The sequence below is a fragment of the Mus caroli genome, unplaced genomic scaffold (genome assembly GCF_978045245.1).
Source record: "Mus caroli unplaced genomic scaffold, Mus_caroli_1 scaffold_5, whole genome shotgun sequence".
Lineage (NCBI taxonomy): Eukaryota > Metazoa > Chordata > Mammalia > Rodentia > Muridae > Mus > Mus caroli.
In genome coordinates this window covers 62,074,055-62,088,991 of record NW_028227260.1, presented here as the reverse complement: position 1 = coordinate 62,088,991, position 14,937 = coordinate 62,074,055, and the positions used below count along the sequence as shown (strand labels likewise).

General features: G+C 37.5%; 1 protein-coding gene across 1 annotated transcript; it reads left to right on the top strand.

Moving 5' to 3' along the window:
• The first annotated feature begins 700 nt into the window (after positions 1–700).
• Positions 701–994, top strand: LOC110287393 (large ribosomal subunit protein eL37-like). Its single transcript, XM_085837628.1, has one exon. The coding sequence runs from the start codon at positions 701–703 to the stop codon at positions 992–994; it is 294 nt and encodes a 97-aa protein (XP_085693754.1).
• Positions 995–14,937: the final 13,943 nt, after the last annotated feature.

The window sequence follows — 14,937 nt, the reverse complement described above, 5'->3', positions numbered from 1 at the left end:
TCTTTAGAACATTATTAGTGCTGTATCTTTTTTCTTATTTATTTATTTTCCAAACTCTGCTCCCTCTTCCTTTCCCTTGCTCACTGAGTCCCTTTCCCCACCTTCTCTCCCCTTTTCCTCTAAAAAGGTGGGGCCCCTACAGGTATCCTCCTACCCTGGCACATCAAGTCTCTGCCAGATTAGGTGAATCCTCTCCCACTGAGGCCAGACAGGCAGTCATGAAAATTGTGTTGCCTATCTGCTACATATGTGCTGGGGGTGGGGTGGGGTGTGGTGTTTTTTCCAGCCCCTACATGTTCACTGGTTGGTTACTCAGATTCTGAGAGCTCCCAGGGGTCCAGGTTTGTTGACTCTGTTAGTGTTCCTGTGGAGTTTCCATCTATTACTGGGCCTTTGATCCTTCTCCCAACTCTTCCATAGGTGTCTCCACCTTCAGTCTAATGTTTAGCTTTGGGTATCTGCTTCTGTCCCTAATGCTATATGTGTTTACATATTCATTAATGTCCTTCCATAACTCAGCTGGTTGAGCATAGCATTGTAGAGATGTCTCTTTTAAAGCCCATTGAGGGTAATATTATAAGAATTTATGTTCATTCATTCTATAAGAAGAGTAATATTGTAGACATCAAAAATGGGCACTGTTCAAAAAAGGAATGCCCAGTTCTCTTCTGGTCTCTTTGGCCTCGTCGATAGAAGCAAAATGATGAAAGGAAAGTTATCCTTTGGAAAGCATCACAATAAGCTGCACATACTGTGCTGCTGCTGTAGCTCTGAGGCTTACTACTTTCAGAAGGCAATCTGTGGCAAATGGGACTACCTTGTTAAGTACAAGAGAAAGTATAACTGGAGTGCCAAGTCTAACAGACAAAACACCACTGGGACTTGTTGGATGAGGCACCTAAAAATTGTCTATCACAGATTCAGACATGGATCCCATGACAGAACAGCACCTAAACCAAAGAGGGCAGCTGTTGCAGCATCCAGTTCATCTTGAGGATTTCAATCAGTCATAAAATAAATGTTCTCTGGTTTCAAAAAAAAAAAAGTCCCATAAGTGTTACCATGGCAAAACTGGAAGAGTCTACAATGTTACCCAACATGAGCATCATTGTAAACAAGCAAGTTAAGGACAAGATTTTAGTCAAGAGGAGAGGATCAGTGTGCAGATTGAGCAAGTCAAGCACTCAAAGAGCAGAGACAGCTTCCTGAATCAGGTGAAGGAGAATGACGAGAAGCAAATGGAAGCAGAAGAGAAGGGCACCTGGGTTCAGATGAAGTGCCAGCCTGCACCCCTCAGAGAAGCACTCTTTGTGATGACTAACAGAAAGGAACTTGAGCTACTGGAGCCCATTCTATACAAATTAATGGTCTGGTGTACAAAAAGAAATAAAGGACCCAGACTGCAAAGTGTTTATCTTAGGTTAATGTGTGCTGTCTTCTCCCTGAAAGAAAAGGTTAAAGCAAATTTTCATTGTCTTTCTTGTTGAAATTTTACTAATTTTCCTTCTAAATGATAGAAGACTTGGTGAGCAGAGAATATACTCCTGATTAGAAAATAACAAACAAAAACAAACCATAATAATCATATACACAAAGGACATGTAAGGTATAATTATAATTATTACATTTATAATAACAACACAGCAATAATAATAATAATAAAAAGTCCGACAAAGCATTATGAGATGAAGAAGCAAGAATGCATCGGATTTGTTCTGTGTTGGCCATCTATTGCTGGGTATGGGGTCTGCACTTGAGAATGGTTTGTATACTAGTGTGACTTTGTTAGAGAAAACGAATTTTTTTCTTTGTGAGCAGTTAACAATTGGAGTTAGCTCCTTGGTTAGGGATGTGGGCTGGTGTCCACTTCCCCTCTTAGTGCTAGGACCACATTTGTCTTAGACATATGCTGGCCCTATGCATGCTGTTATAGTCTCTGTGTGTTCTTATGTACATCAGTTCTGCTGTGTTTAGAATGTTGTGCTTCCTTGGTGTTTGGGCTTCAGCAGCTCAAGTTCCTTTCCATCAGTCTCTTTTGGCTCTTACACTCTTTCTGCCTCCTCTTCCACATGGTTCCCTGAGCCCTAAGAATGCATACAGAAAATGAGGTTCATTTACACAATAGAAATCTATTCAGCTATTAAGAGCAAGGACATCATGAGTTTTGCAGGCAAATGGATGGAACTAGAAAATATCATCCTGAGTGAGGTAACACAGACCCAAAATGACATGCATGGTATCTCCTCACTGATATGTGGATATTAGCCAAAAAAGTACAGGATACCCAGGATACAATCCACAGAACCCAAGAAAAGGTCAACAAGCTGAAGGTCTCAAGTAAGTATGTCTCAATCCCACTTTGGGGGTGGGGGGAGAAGAAAGCAATTGCAGGAGGAGGAGGGAGGGAGCTGGGTGACAGGAAGGGCAAGAGGGGAACATGATCCAGGTATTGTTGGGGGTGGGGAGAACAGGACTGAAGCCCTGAGGGCCAGCAGAAAGAATGGAAACTGGCAACCTCTGGAGGTAGGAGGTGGGGGAACCCTCTAGAATGTACCAGAGACCTGAGAGGTGATAGATTCAGAACTCATAGGGAAGGACCTTAGATGAAATACTCCACAGTGGAGAGAGGGAACTTGTAGAGTACATCTCCAGTAAAAAGACAGGCCATCAAGTGGAAGAATGGGGTTGCCATCCCATAGTCAAAAAGTCTGACCCAGAATTGTTCATGTCTAAAAGAACTGCAGGGACAAAAATGGAGAAGAGTCTGAGGGAAAGAAGGTCCAGTGACAGGCCCAACTTGGGATCCATCTCAAGGGGAGGCTCCAAGACCTGACACTATTACTAATGCTATGGTGTGCTTACAGACAGAAGCCTAGTATGGCTGCCCTCCAAGAGACCCAACAAGCAGCTGACTGTGACAGACGCAGATATTTATACTCAGACATTGGACTGAGATCGGGAATCCCTGTGGTTGAGTTAGAGAAAGACTGGAAGAAGCTGAGGAGGACGGTGACCCCATAGGAAGACCAACAGTCTCAACTAACCCAAACCCCTGAGAGCTCTCACACACTGAGCCACCAACCAGGCAGCATAAGTGAGCTGGTGCCAGGTCCCGGACACATATACAACAGAGGATTGCCTGGTCTGGCCTCAGTAGGAGAAGAGGCACTTAACCCTTGAGAGACTTGAGGTTCCAGGGAGTGGGGAGGGCTGGTGGTGGGCAGGCATCCTCTTGGAGACAGGGGGAAGAGAATGGGCTGAGGAACTGTGGGAGGGTGAACTAGGATGTTGGGTAATGACTAGACTGTAAAAAAAATAAAGGTAATAGAAAAATAAAAAAAAAATAAAATAAAAAACAAAAATAAATACCTCCTCTATTACACCACTCCCTTCTCTGAGATATCTAGACACACACACATCTCCCACTGAGGACCAATCAGGCAGTCCAGTAAGGGGAAGGGGATCCAGTAGCAGGGAAACAGAGTCAGAGACAGCCCCTGCTCCGGTTGTTAGTGGACCAGGTCTCTGACTCTTATGCCTGACCTTGGGGCTTCTTTGTGTTGGTTTACGTTGTCCAGCTTTGAAGAGAGGTTGCTTTTGCTTTATCTTATTATATTTTATTTTGTCATGTTTTGTTGTATCCCTTCTAACTCTGTTCTCTTCTAATGAGAGACAGAATGGTGGGGGGTGGATCTGGGAGGAGTAGAGGGAGGGTGACCTGTAATCAGGATATATTATATGGGCCAAGCATCTAATTTCAATAAAAGAAAAAACCCAGTTGTTGGCTATTCCTGTAACATTTGTGTCACTACTATACAATTTGGTGATTTTCTCTGCACAACTGAAAATAATTTATGGCCTAATACTATAAGGAGTATTTATAAATGTATTTGGATATTATAGATATATAAATATAATTATATATTATATTTATTTATAGTATATTATATTTAACTATAATTATATATTTATATATATTAAATATAATTTATAAATATAATTGTTCACTGAAGATGTGTTTTGGATCTTAATCTTTATTGATTGCTTTGCAGTACAGGTATTTGTTGATAGGAGTATTAAAATCAACTGTATACCTATTGTTATATAGTTTTTCTTTTAAAGTTCTTTCTAGAATTTTGTTGTATTAATAAAAATGGAACCCACAAAGCAGAAAAATTTCAAACTTTCTTTGAAATGGGTTTCTTTATCTTGCCATATCAAATATTTCAACTCTATCAGCTTAATGAACTATATATCCTTTACATAACAATTAGAGAGGAAGCTGTTTTCCTTATTTAATGAAAACCAAAACTTACGTTTTCAAAACATGAGTTGAATCCACTAAATGTGTCTATTTTATGATTATATTTTTAATAAAAGTAATATTCACTTTTTCATTTTGGAGATGGTATTTCATACAGCAACTCAAAGGCTCGTATCAGATTACTTTTCCTATGTTCACCAATAGGAATGGTTCAGCTTTTAATTTTCAATTATATTTTGAAATAAAATTTATGCCCATTAACTATATATTTCTCTGTTGCTGTGTCTTAGTTTGCACACTTGTATATAATGTAGAGAAAGAAGTATGGATTGAAATTCAGCTTTCTGTCCACTCATTCTGCCACTTACATGCCATTCCTAGTGATCCTGTGGAGCCATGCACCAAACTCCAGACTGGGAAGCAATTCAGCTTTTCCTCAGACTCTACATCTATTGAACAAAGACATAGTTTTTAATGAGCCATTTTTTAAAGTTCAAAAATGTTTCTGTAATTGTTTGAAGGGTCTCTTTTAATCCCATACTCTCTGAAGTTCAAATATTTTCTTGTGTCCCTTACAACCTGCTGCTTGTTAATGTCAATGGTTTCCTCATTACTGCTGCCTTTCCAGTTGTTCTCATAACTCCTTTTGATTAAGTTCCAAGTGCTTGATTAGCTCTGATTAACTTCCAGTCTTTGTTTATGTGCTTCAAGAATGTGTGGAGAGACATCAAGGAAGAACCTTTCGGAGTTGTTACCATTTACCATGTCAGTCTTGGGTTGTTGTTATTTTAACTTCTTTAGTTCTTTCCTTTGTATTTTTCAATTATAATTTTTAAAAATTGAAATTGTAATTAATTTATTATTATACTTGGATTATCCTCTTGATGGCCATTAGCAATGTATTTTATCTGTTTGTTTTCTTTTTTTTAAAGATTTATTTATTTTTATTTATATGAGTACACTGTAGCTGTCTTCAGACACACACCAGAAGAGGGCATCAGATTCTATTATAGATTGTTGTAAGCCACCATGTGGTTGCTGGGAATTGAACTCAGGACCTCTGCAAGAGCAGTCAGTGTTCTTAACCACTGAGCCATCTCTCCAGACCATCTGATTGTTTTCTTATTTAATTTGTGACTCTGTGTGTGTATTATTTACATATATGTGTATGAGTGTGTGTGCCTCTGTGCATGTGGACAACTTGTGGAGTCAGTTACTTCCTTCCATTATGTGTGTTCTAAGGATGGAACTCAGGTCATCAGGTTTGCTGGCAGGCACCCTCACCTCTTGAGCCATCTCATAGTCTGCAGTTAACAATTTAACTGTTTTGTCTTTGATACATACACAGTATGTTACAGACTTGTATACAGTCCTTTGATCTCTTGTAATTCCCTAACTCATGTCTTCTTTCTGGATTCCCTTAACTAATGTGGAGGATAGCTGATGTTTTATATGTTTGTGAAGTTTTATAATTTCTTCCTGAAACTAATTCACTGTTCCTATTAGAGTTCTGAATGCTTTGTTCTTCTCAGAGACTCCACTGCATTGTCACCATCTCTCAGTCTTTCAATGAGGGCTTTAGCAGTGAAGACCCAGAGCCCATGCCAACAAGGAACTATATACCCAAAGGGAGGATGACTCTGTCCCTTTGTTCTACCTCTTCAGTGAGAACCTCAAAGATACAGTGGTAGGAATGCTAAGGAGATGACTTGGCTTGGCTCAGTCATGGGCCTAAAGGACACCTGGTGCCCCACAGGTGCACACAGTTTTCTTTAACAATTAATGTTGTGGGCCCAACAAAAGAACCAGTTTTCCAGTTTCCCCAAATATTAGTTATCTACTGAGCTAGCTAACAGTCCCATAAAAGGAATAGAAATGACTGGCCCACTTTCCTGGAAAACTGTGTGGATGCAGAGTTTAGCACCACTTGCCAGTGTTGTTGACTGATGAGGTAAGTTCAGCAGAAGCTATTTTAGGAAGTCTGAAATTAAACATGATTGATTTGCTGCATCAGTCCCTTGTGCTCATTTCTGTTGACTACTCTCCTCCCCACTTTAGCTCTTTGGGTTTTCTGTTAGTGTTTTCATTGTTTAGACTTTACCATTTTACTGGTTTTGTTGATTGACTCACTGCTTCTCTTTCTGAGCTGTACCTATCCATCCCCACCTTTCCACTACCTCTTGTAAATGCTGGTCTTTCTATCTCGACAGTTTGTCTCTTCCAACACGGTTATATATATACAGTTAGACTTATCATATAGTGCTCTTTCTTATTGACTTTTTTCACTTAATAAGGTGCACTCTGTAGTAGTCTTCTTAGCATGAAATAATACTTGGGTTCTTTTACAAATAATATTAATTTGTCTGTGTGTGTCTCTGTGTGTGGTGTGTGTGTGTGTGTGTGTGTGTGAGTGTGCTTTGTGGGAGTATGTTCATGTATATGCTGATGTGCAGATCTATCTAAGTGAAAGGTAAAGGTTGATTTGGGGTGTATTCATTTATTACTTTCCACTTTATTGTTTGAGACAAAGTCTCTCAGTGAAACTGGAGAACACTGCTTGGCTAGATAGGCTGGCCAGGCAAACAGCTCAGATTCCTCCTGTTACCATCTCCCAGCATGTGCTGCCGATCTTGGCTTGTTATCTGGGTGTTAAGGCTCTGAATGTGGGTCCTTGTGTTTGCAACCCAAATGCTTTATCCACTGAGACATGTCTGTAGGCCTTAAATTTCTTTTTCTATATTTAAACTAGGCACATCTAAATATGTAACAAAACCAACAATCATAAATAAACCTAACAAAACCAATATCATATATAAAACTTTTATATCACTGACATTTATCTTTTAACACAAACATATAAATATTTGTCTTCTTCTAAAAATGATATAATGTACATATTATTTTCCTAACATGATTTTCACTTATGTCTTATGAATATACCAGTATATTTTTTATCATGATTTTCATTTAATATTTTGAATGCATAACATAGTTGCATACTTCAAATTCAAATGATATAAAATGGTAAATGTTTGAGTGATATATCTTCATTCTTATCAATGTTTTCTCTTTACTTAGTTTCTATACATATTTCCACCATTTGAAAATAAATACAAGCACAAATTTTACAAAATTGCATTTTACTTTACTTTACCTCATCTTTTAAAAAGCAAAATATGACATTCTACATGTGTTGTTTTATATATTTTTGTTCATGTCACAATAAATCTTTTATTTTGTCTTACAGAACTTTTTACTTAAACAGCACCATATTTTTCAACCTTCGCTCCTTCCAATATTTTGTTAAATATTATGCTACAATGAACATTACATATTCAGCATCATTATACATATCTCTATTATCCTAGAATGGATCCCTACAAGTTGTTGTATTTTGTAGCATCAGTTCTTTTAGATGTACATATACTGCAATCATAATTAAATTGTATACTCCTCTGAGGAAGGAAACTTGAGTTAGTACCCTATGATGCCAAGGATATTTTCATATCATATAGGGACCCAATTAATATACATTGGATATAGGGACTAATTTTGGTCTAAGAGTATTGCCTTACATTAATATATGAATATACTTCTTATCATATATTATACTAAGAGAATTATACTTGTTAGCCTGGGACTGTAGAAGAAACCTCTAAATCAGAGGTAGGTATCAACGGTCAGCCATTCTTGGGAAAGAAATAAACAGTAGATCCCAGGGTACAGGAAGTTACTAGAGAAGAGAAATCAAGGCCTACACCAGGAATCGAGACAAAACCCCACCATTAATACACACAGATTGTAATCTATTTAGAGCTCTTTCTTCACTTAAAAAATGACATATTGCATGTTCCTTTTGTGATTCAAATTCTCATAGGGAAGTAGTTGTCTGGTTATAACACTGATGCCTAAAAAAGCAATCTCCACGTTACGCTAAATCCTGTAATCTTTAGCACCCAGCATAGTAATCAAAATGAACTAGGTAGAATGCTATCAGAGGCATGCCATGAATATGTTAGAATATGCTCAGAAGAAGGCAAAGTCAATGAGTGTTTCTGTGGCCAAGATTTTCTTAAACATCTTAAAAATCCCCGATATCTTACTGGAGGCATGATAACATACAGAAGCTCATCTTAGAACAAGGTGAACAAGTTTGAAAGCAGCTTGCATGAAAAAAAAAAACATGTTGCTTCTTGTAGACTTATGTACTAAATGCTCTTGCTGGCAACACATTATGTACTGGATTTGCTGAAATGTCGCTGTAGCTTTAAGTGGCAGAGAAACTTAGATTGTGTTTGTACCAGAGGCATATGGCCAAATTTCATTCGAGAGATATTTTATCAATATTTCCCTCATTGTTTGTGAAGATTGAGAAATGTGGAGGCCGGATAAGGTTTCTTCAAAACTGTTTAGATCTCTGTAGTGCTTTATGAATGCTACCTGAGAAAGGGTGGGGCAGGATGCTGAGACATTTCAGTAGAGCTTTCATTGTTGAATGTGCCTTCAGGTGTCTGATGGTTAAAAATATCCTAAGATGTCTACTAAGGTTACAAATTATATCAGTGCTTAACAAATAGAGATTCTTTCAGCTCATACAATGATCATATAATGTTCTGTCATACATATTGGGAATAATAAACAATCAAATCTAGTAAATGTTTGCTATTCTTTAACAATTATATTAAAAAGAAAACAACTCAAGTGGTTCTGGCAAGCTCATTTTTCTTGTAAATGCTATTGAGAGGAAGCTGGATTGTTGCCATCAGCCCTTTAACCTTAATCAAGATTATGTAAATCCACAAAGGCTTACAAAATAACATTATAGGTCTCTTGGCTTTCTGTGCTACTTTATTTTGACTAGGATTGCTTGTTTATCTCCATTGCTGATTAACTGTGGGTGTTTTCTTAAAACTGAATTATCCTCAAGGACCCTTAAGCTTTTTTCATCTTCACCTTCTCTGTGTGGATACCGAATCAGTCTCTATGCCTTACTATTCTTGTCTCTATTGGTGTATTTCACATCACTTTCTGTTTTTTCTTTGGAATACTATTCACATTCTTTCCCTAAGCCTCACTGTTAGAGTTTGATATAGATTCTAACATATCCAACTCAACCATCTAGTGATATTATTTTTGCAGTAAACACTTGGCACTTAGGAAGGGAGTAGAAAACTTCCAGCAGAAAATATCTTGACAGTATGCTGCCCTACCTCACACCCCACCTGACTGCCACTGCCATTATTCCACATGTTGTTTCTGGCATGGGTCTGAGATTACATTGGTTGTTGAGAAATCTTTCAAGGAAAGAAAGACATAAATCAATATACTGAAGCATGTACATCTAATTAATAGAAAGCCATACATTTCTTGATATTTCATAGCATTCCATGTATTTTCACTCAAATTCTGAATGTTTTCTATATCATTTCTTGAGTATTTTTTATAGAAATCTACCCAAATTCTGTTGTAGACTTATAATACAACAAGAGTGGACTAAGACAGACTCAATTTTGTATTAGGAGTTATGGGAAGGTTGCTGGTTACTGTTCAAAGTCTCTCCATTCAGCGCATGCTGGGTTGGAAATTGCTTCACAGCTTATACTAGTCTCAAACTCACACCATATCTTCTGTTTTAACCTCCTGAGCACCTGCATTATAGGCATATGTCACCACTCAGCAGGGACTCTGGTCTTGTTGAGAAATAAGTTGCAGATGGGAGCCATCTTAATATTTAAAGGACTGTTTTTGAATTAACTAAACAACTGAACATTAGTATGAAAACACCTTTTAGAAGCTGCACCCCATTATGTTTCTACTGCCTAGGAGCCATCTGAGTAGACAATCATAGCAGTGTAGTTTATGCTGTGATACTGTACTGTGGCTGCACAGACATGAGAAACCTAACCTAGTTCATACTGATAATGATCAGGGCCAGTTTTCAGTTACTCTGTTCTTCTTAGAAGCTTTTGAGATTATTTATTAATTATAAAAAAGAATAAATTGTTTACTGCACCCTCAGTTTAAGAGAAGTATCTAAGAATGTAAAACACAGTTTAGAAAAAGATTCCATCTAAAATTGTCAAAATAAAGACTATTTTTGTTTCCAGGGAGCCATGAGACCACAAGCATGAGTCACCATACCTAGTAAAAAGTATGTATGTGAAAAATTACAACAGACTTCACTATTAGTGTCACCACGAGAGTAAGCTGTTTGATTTGGATAGTGCTGAGTGTCTACTTTAGTTCCTTCCCTTTTGTTCAGGTACTTTTTTGATTTCCAAGAAGAATGCAATTGCATTTTCTAGTATTTTAAAGTTCTTGGAACTCAGACCAAGATTTAGGTCATTGTAGATTGTATGTGTGCATGTGTGTGTGTATGTATGTGTGTGTCTGTGTGTCTGTGTTGTGCGTGTGTATGTGTGTGTGTGAGTATGTAGTGAGATAATGGATAATGACTTGGCTAAATTCTTGGTGCATCTTGTGGGTTTTTAAACTCAAAGTGTGTTAGAATAAAATGAGATCATGGAGGTAAAAGTACTTATCCTAGTTTACTTTCTGTTGCTGTGATAAACACTGTGATCAAAAGCAGCACGGAGAGAAAAGGGCTTATATCAGTTTACAACTTACAGTCCATCATGAGCAGAAGTCAGGGCAGGAACTCAAGGCATGAACCTGGGGGTGGGAATGGAAGTAGAGACCATGAAGGACTACTGCATACTGCCTTGCCTCCATGGCTTGCTCAGCTTGCTTTCTTATACAACACAGGCCCATCTGTTCAAGGGTAGCACCATCCACAGTGTACCGAACTTTCTCATGTCAATCACTAATAAAGAAAATGTCCCACAGACTTGTCTAGAGGTCAGTTTGATGGAGGAATTTTAACTGAGATTTCCTTTCCCAGATAACTCTAGTTGTGTCAAATCAGCAAAATGAACAAACAAACAAACAAACAAACAACCTAACCAGCCCAGAACTTTGTCAAGTTTAATGTAAAGTGTTCATTATTTTTTATTATTGCAGGGAGTTTGAAATGAAATGCCTATCAGCTAAGGTCACATGATCAGCAATAGGAATTTAAATTACACACACATTACAGAGGAAATGATTAAAACTGTCCTCATAGGTCAAATGAAAACTAAACAGAAAATAAGAAAAGGTTGAAAATAAGGTTGTGGTTAAAGTGTACAGGTAAAACATTCTAATAACTAGAATTAACTGAGAGGAAAAAGAATTGCCAGAGATCAAAGAGGAAGCCACTCTGTGTAATATATAGATAAAAACAGGAAGCCCTTTAAAGAGAGGCTGGTGAGCATCATGTGCCAAGAATTCAAAATGACAGAAAACTGAGAAGAGTCTGTGGAAGTGATCAGCAGCAGGATTATAATGGAGGGAACCAGCTGCAGTTGAGGTTAGTGCCAGATGCTGCAGGAAGATGGATCACTGAGAGAAACAGGAAAGGAATTCTGCTTCTTGGAAGACTTTGAGGGAAAGTGCACTTGGTTTATACTGAGCATGCTTGGCTAAAAGGGGTACATTATGCTGGTTATGTTGTAAAGTGATTATCAGGACAAACCTGACATTCTTTTGGATATTTTCTGAAGCTTGGGAGATGTGACATAGAAAAAGGAGTTTTGTACTTTTTTATGACTACGGTTTGGAATGCTGTCTTGCAAAGAGGTGGGGAAAGTACATCGATAGCTGGGATTTGAATGAAAATAATGTTTATTTTCTTTTTTCTGGATAATTGCAAAATCTTTTTTTCTTGATATTTTAGCCCTTTATTACTTTTCATTTTTTTCTCATCCTATTTCCTCTTCCTACCTAGTTTCCTAGAGGCAATTTCAAGAAAATGACACGTGCCCCCTTCATCGACCATTACTAGTCATTAGCTCCTGAGGAAGAGATGGGACCTCATGGATATCTCCTTTACCCACAATGGAAAGTTTTCTTAGCTGCTATGTACTCATGGTTGCAAAGGTGATGTCAGGTTGGGATGGCAGCATTTTGTCACTCTCTTCTCCATCTTTTGGCTCTTAATTCCTTCTGCCTGCTCTTCTGTGACATTTCCTGGGCCTTTGTGGGGAGTGATGGTATAGATGTCCTGAGATGTGTGTCTATATTAACTGTCACCCTCTGCAAAAATAATCTTTTCTGCTCCACTAGTTGTCCGTGTATATAAACACAAACATTTAGAAGGTAGTTCATTCAGTGAACCATGTGAGTGTGTTACACCCTTGGGTCCATCCATGCCCTCCATAGGAATTGACTTTTGACTGGATTCGTAGTACCTTGCATGGAGCAGACCTCTAATCCAATCACAAAAATGGTTTAAAATAAGGTAGTAGGGGGCTGGAGAGATGGCTCAGCAGTTAAGAACATATTCTCATGCAAGAACTCAGTCCAATGTTCAGCTTCCACATGGTAACCCACAACTATCCATAATTCCAGTTCTGGGAATCTGACACCCTATTTTGTGGGCATCATACATGCATGTGTTCCATAGATGCACATGTGAGCAAAACACTCACACACATAAAATAAATAAACCTTTTTAAAATTTTTTTTATTTATTTATTTATTTATTTATTTATTTATTTATTTATTTGGTTTTTGGAGACAGGGTTTCTCTGTGTAGCCCTGGCAGTCCTTGAACTCACTCAGTAGAGCAAGCTGGCCTCGAACTCAGAAATCAGCCTACCTCTGCCTCCCAAGTGATGAAATTAAAGTTGTGTGCCACCACCGCCTGGTTTAATAAATCTTAAAGAAGAAAATATTAGGCACAGGAGTTGGATCATTCAATTTATTAAGATAACCAAATGGCAAGGCTACTATCAAGTAACAGACATCTGAGAAAATTGGACACCAAACTCTGTGCATTACTCAACCAGTCATGCAAATTTAATTTTATGTGTATTTTTCTTTGCTTGTTTGATTGTTTTTATTTTGTTTTTTGGTTTTTTTTTGTTTTTTTGTTTTTTTTTAAAACAGGGTTGTATATAGTACTAGTTGTCCTGGAATTTTTCTTGGATGGTCTCAGACTCACAGAGATTTGCCTGCCTCTGCCTCCTGAAAGTATTGTGCCACCATAATTAGCTGGTTTTTGAGACAAGTTTTTTTTTTGCTTTGCAGTCCAGGTTGGCCTTGAATTCCTGATTATTTTGCCTCAACTTCTCAAGTATGGGGAATATACATTTTCACAGTATCTGCTCCCAACATTTCTTCTAATATACACATATTTTCTTCATTAAAGACTATCTTTTACATTTTAAAGTTTTAAAATGCTCTTTCTCTGAAACAATCTATCTTGCATATGATGATAGTGTAAGATTTAAACTGTCATTATTTCTTCAAGTTTTGAACTATAATACCCTAGATTGATTCTTTAAAGTAGATTTTTATATATTAGGCTCTGCCTGAGTAGAGAGGCAGAGAGAATGCTTGGAAAAGGGGAAGTCATGGGAATGGGTACCATGTCTGATGGTAAAAAAACAACAACCAAAAATCAAATCCTACCAAACTTTAGAAATGTTGTGCAGTCAGTCCAAAGAGAGCAAGATATCAAAGTAGAATAGTTCAGTGATAATTTAGTCTCTATAGGAACATGCTTCATAGCATTCATGAAAGATGAGTAAAAGACTAGTGATTTTAGCCATTATATTTGTCACTACAAATTGGAAGATAAGTATACAAACTGGTGGTTCTTTTTATCTTACTTTGTGTCTTAATACATAGGCATGTTTTGAGTTTATATCTGGAAAAGAACTGCTTTTATTTTTCAAATTACAATGTCCTTATGAAGAGCCTTGATTCAAATACTACAAATCATTTAAAATATTCAAGCAATTAAGTTTTAACTGTATGTAGTGGTATAATTGCATATTTATGTCAGTATAAATGAATTTGCCCATTTTGTATAAATTGTCATCCTTGACTTCCCTGCTAAGTTTTACTTCCTGCTATTTTCCTTCCTGCAGTTTCTCCTTACTCTTTAAGCCTGTTAAAATTTGCTTTGTTTTCAAGCTTGTTTTGCATAAGCCCTGCATCTTCCTAAACACTCCCGGCCACATGGCTCTCTCTTTTTCTGGTTGCTTATCATTTCAGAAGTTACACTGTAGAGTACACAGCTCTCACTTATGTAGACCTTAGAAGACCATGAAATCTAGATGTGAATCCCAGAACCACTCGTTGGCCAGTTTATTTAATATTGCTGAGCTTTGCTTCCATCTATGTAAAATGAAGTGCTTACTGGTAGTATTTATGTACAGTCGTTAGTGAAGAGAAAATGGACTAGTACATATAAGTCACATAAATTGATGCTAGAACATAGTAAATGTTCAATATTTGCTCATCACTATAATGAATAGAATTGCATGGTCTCTAATGATGAGATATTTTGCTTTAACTTAGAGTACTGATGACTTGAAAAGGGAGGAACACTCCAAAGCAGCTACGAAATCAAGTTTCCAACTAAGCAATATGAGACCCCCTAAACAGTAGAGGCTCCATTGTGTTTAAGAATCGGCAAGTTCTTACCAATGCTATCTATCTGAGTGTGATCTGAATCTTTATCCTCATTCTAACAAACTTATTGAAGAGCGCTTCATGTATATCATCCTTCCCAGTGATGTGCTGTGACTTTACAAGCTGGAATCCTTTGCTCAGTAGGCTCACCT

Bases quoted from the DNA above. Each gene is read 5' to 3' on its own strand.
- LOC110287393 (XM_085837628.1), top strand. From the start codon at position 701: ATGATGAAAGGAAAGTTATCCTTTGGAAAGCATCACAATAAGCTGCAC.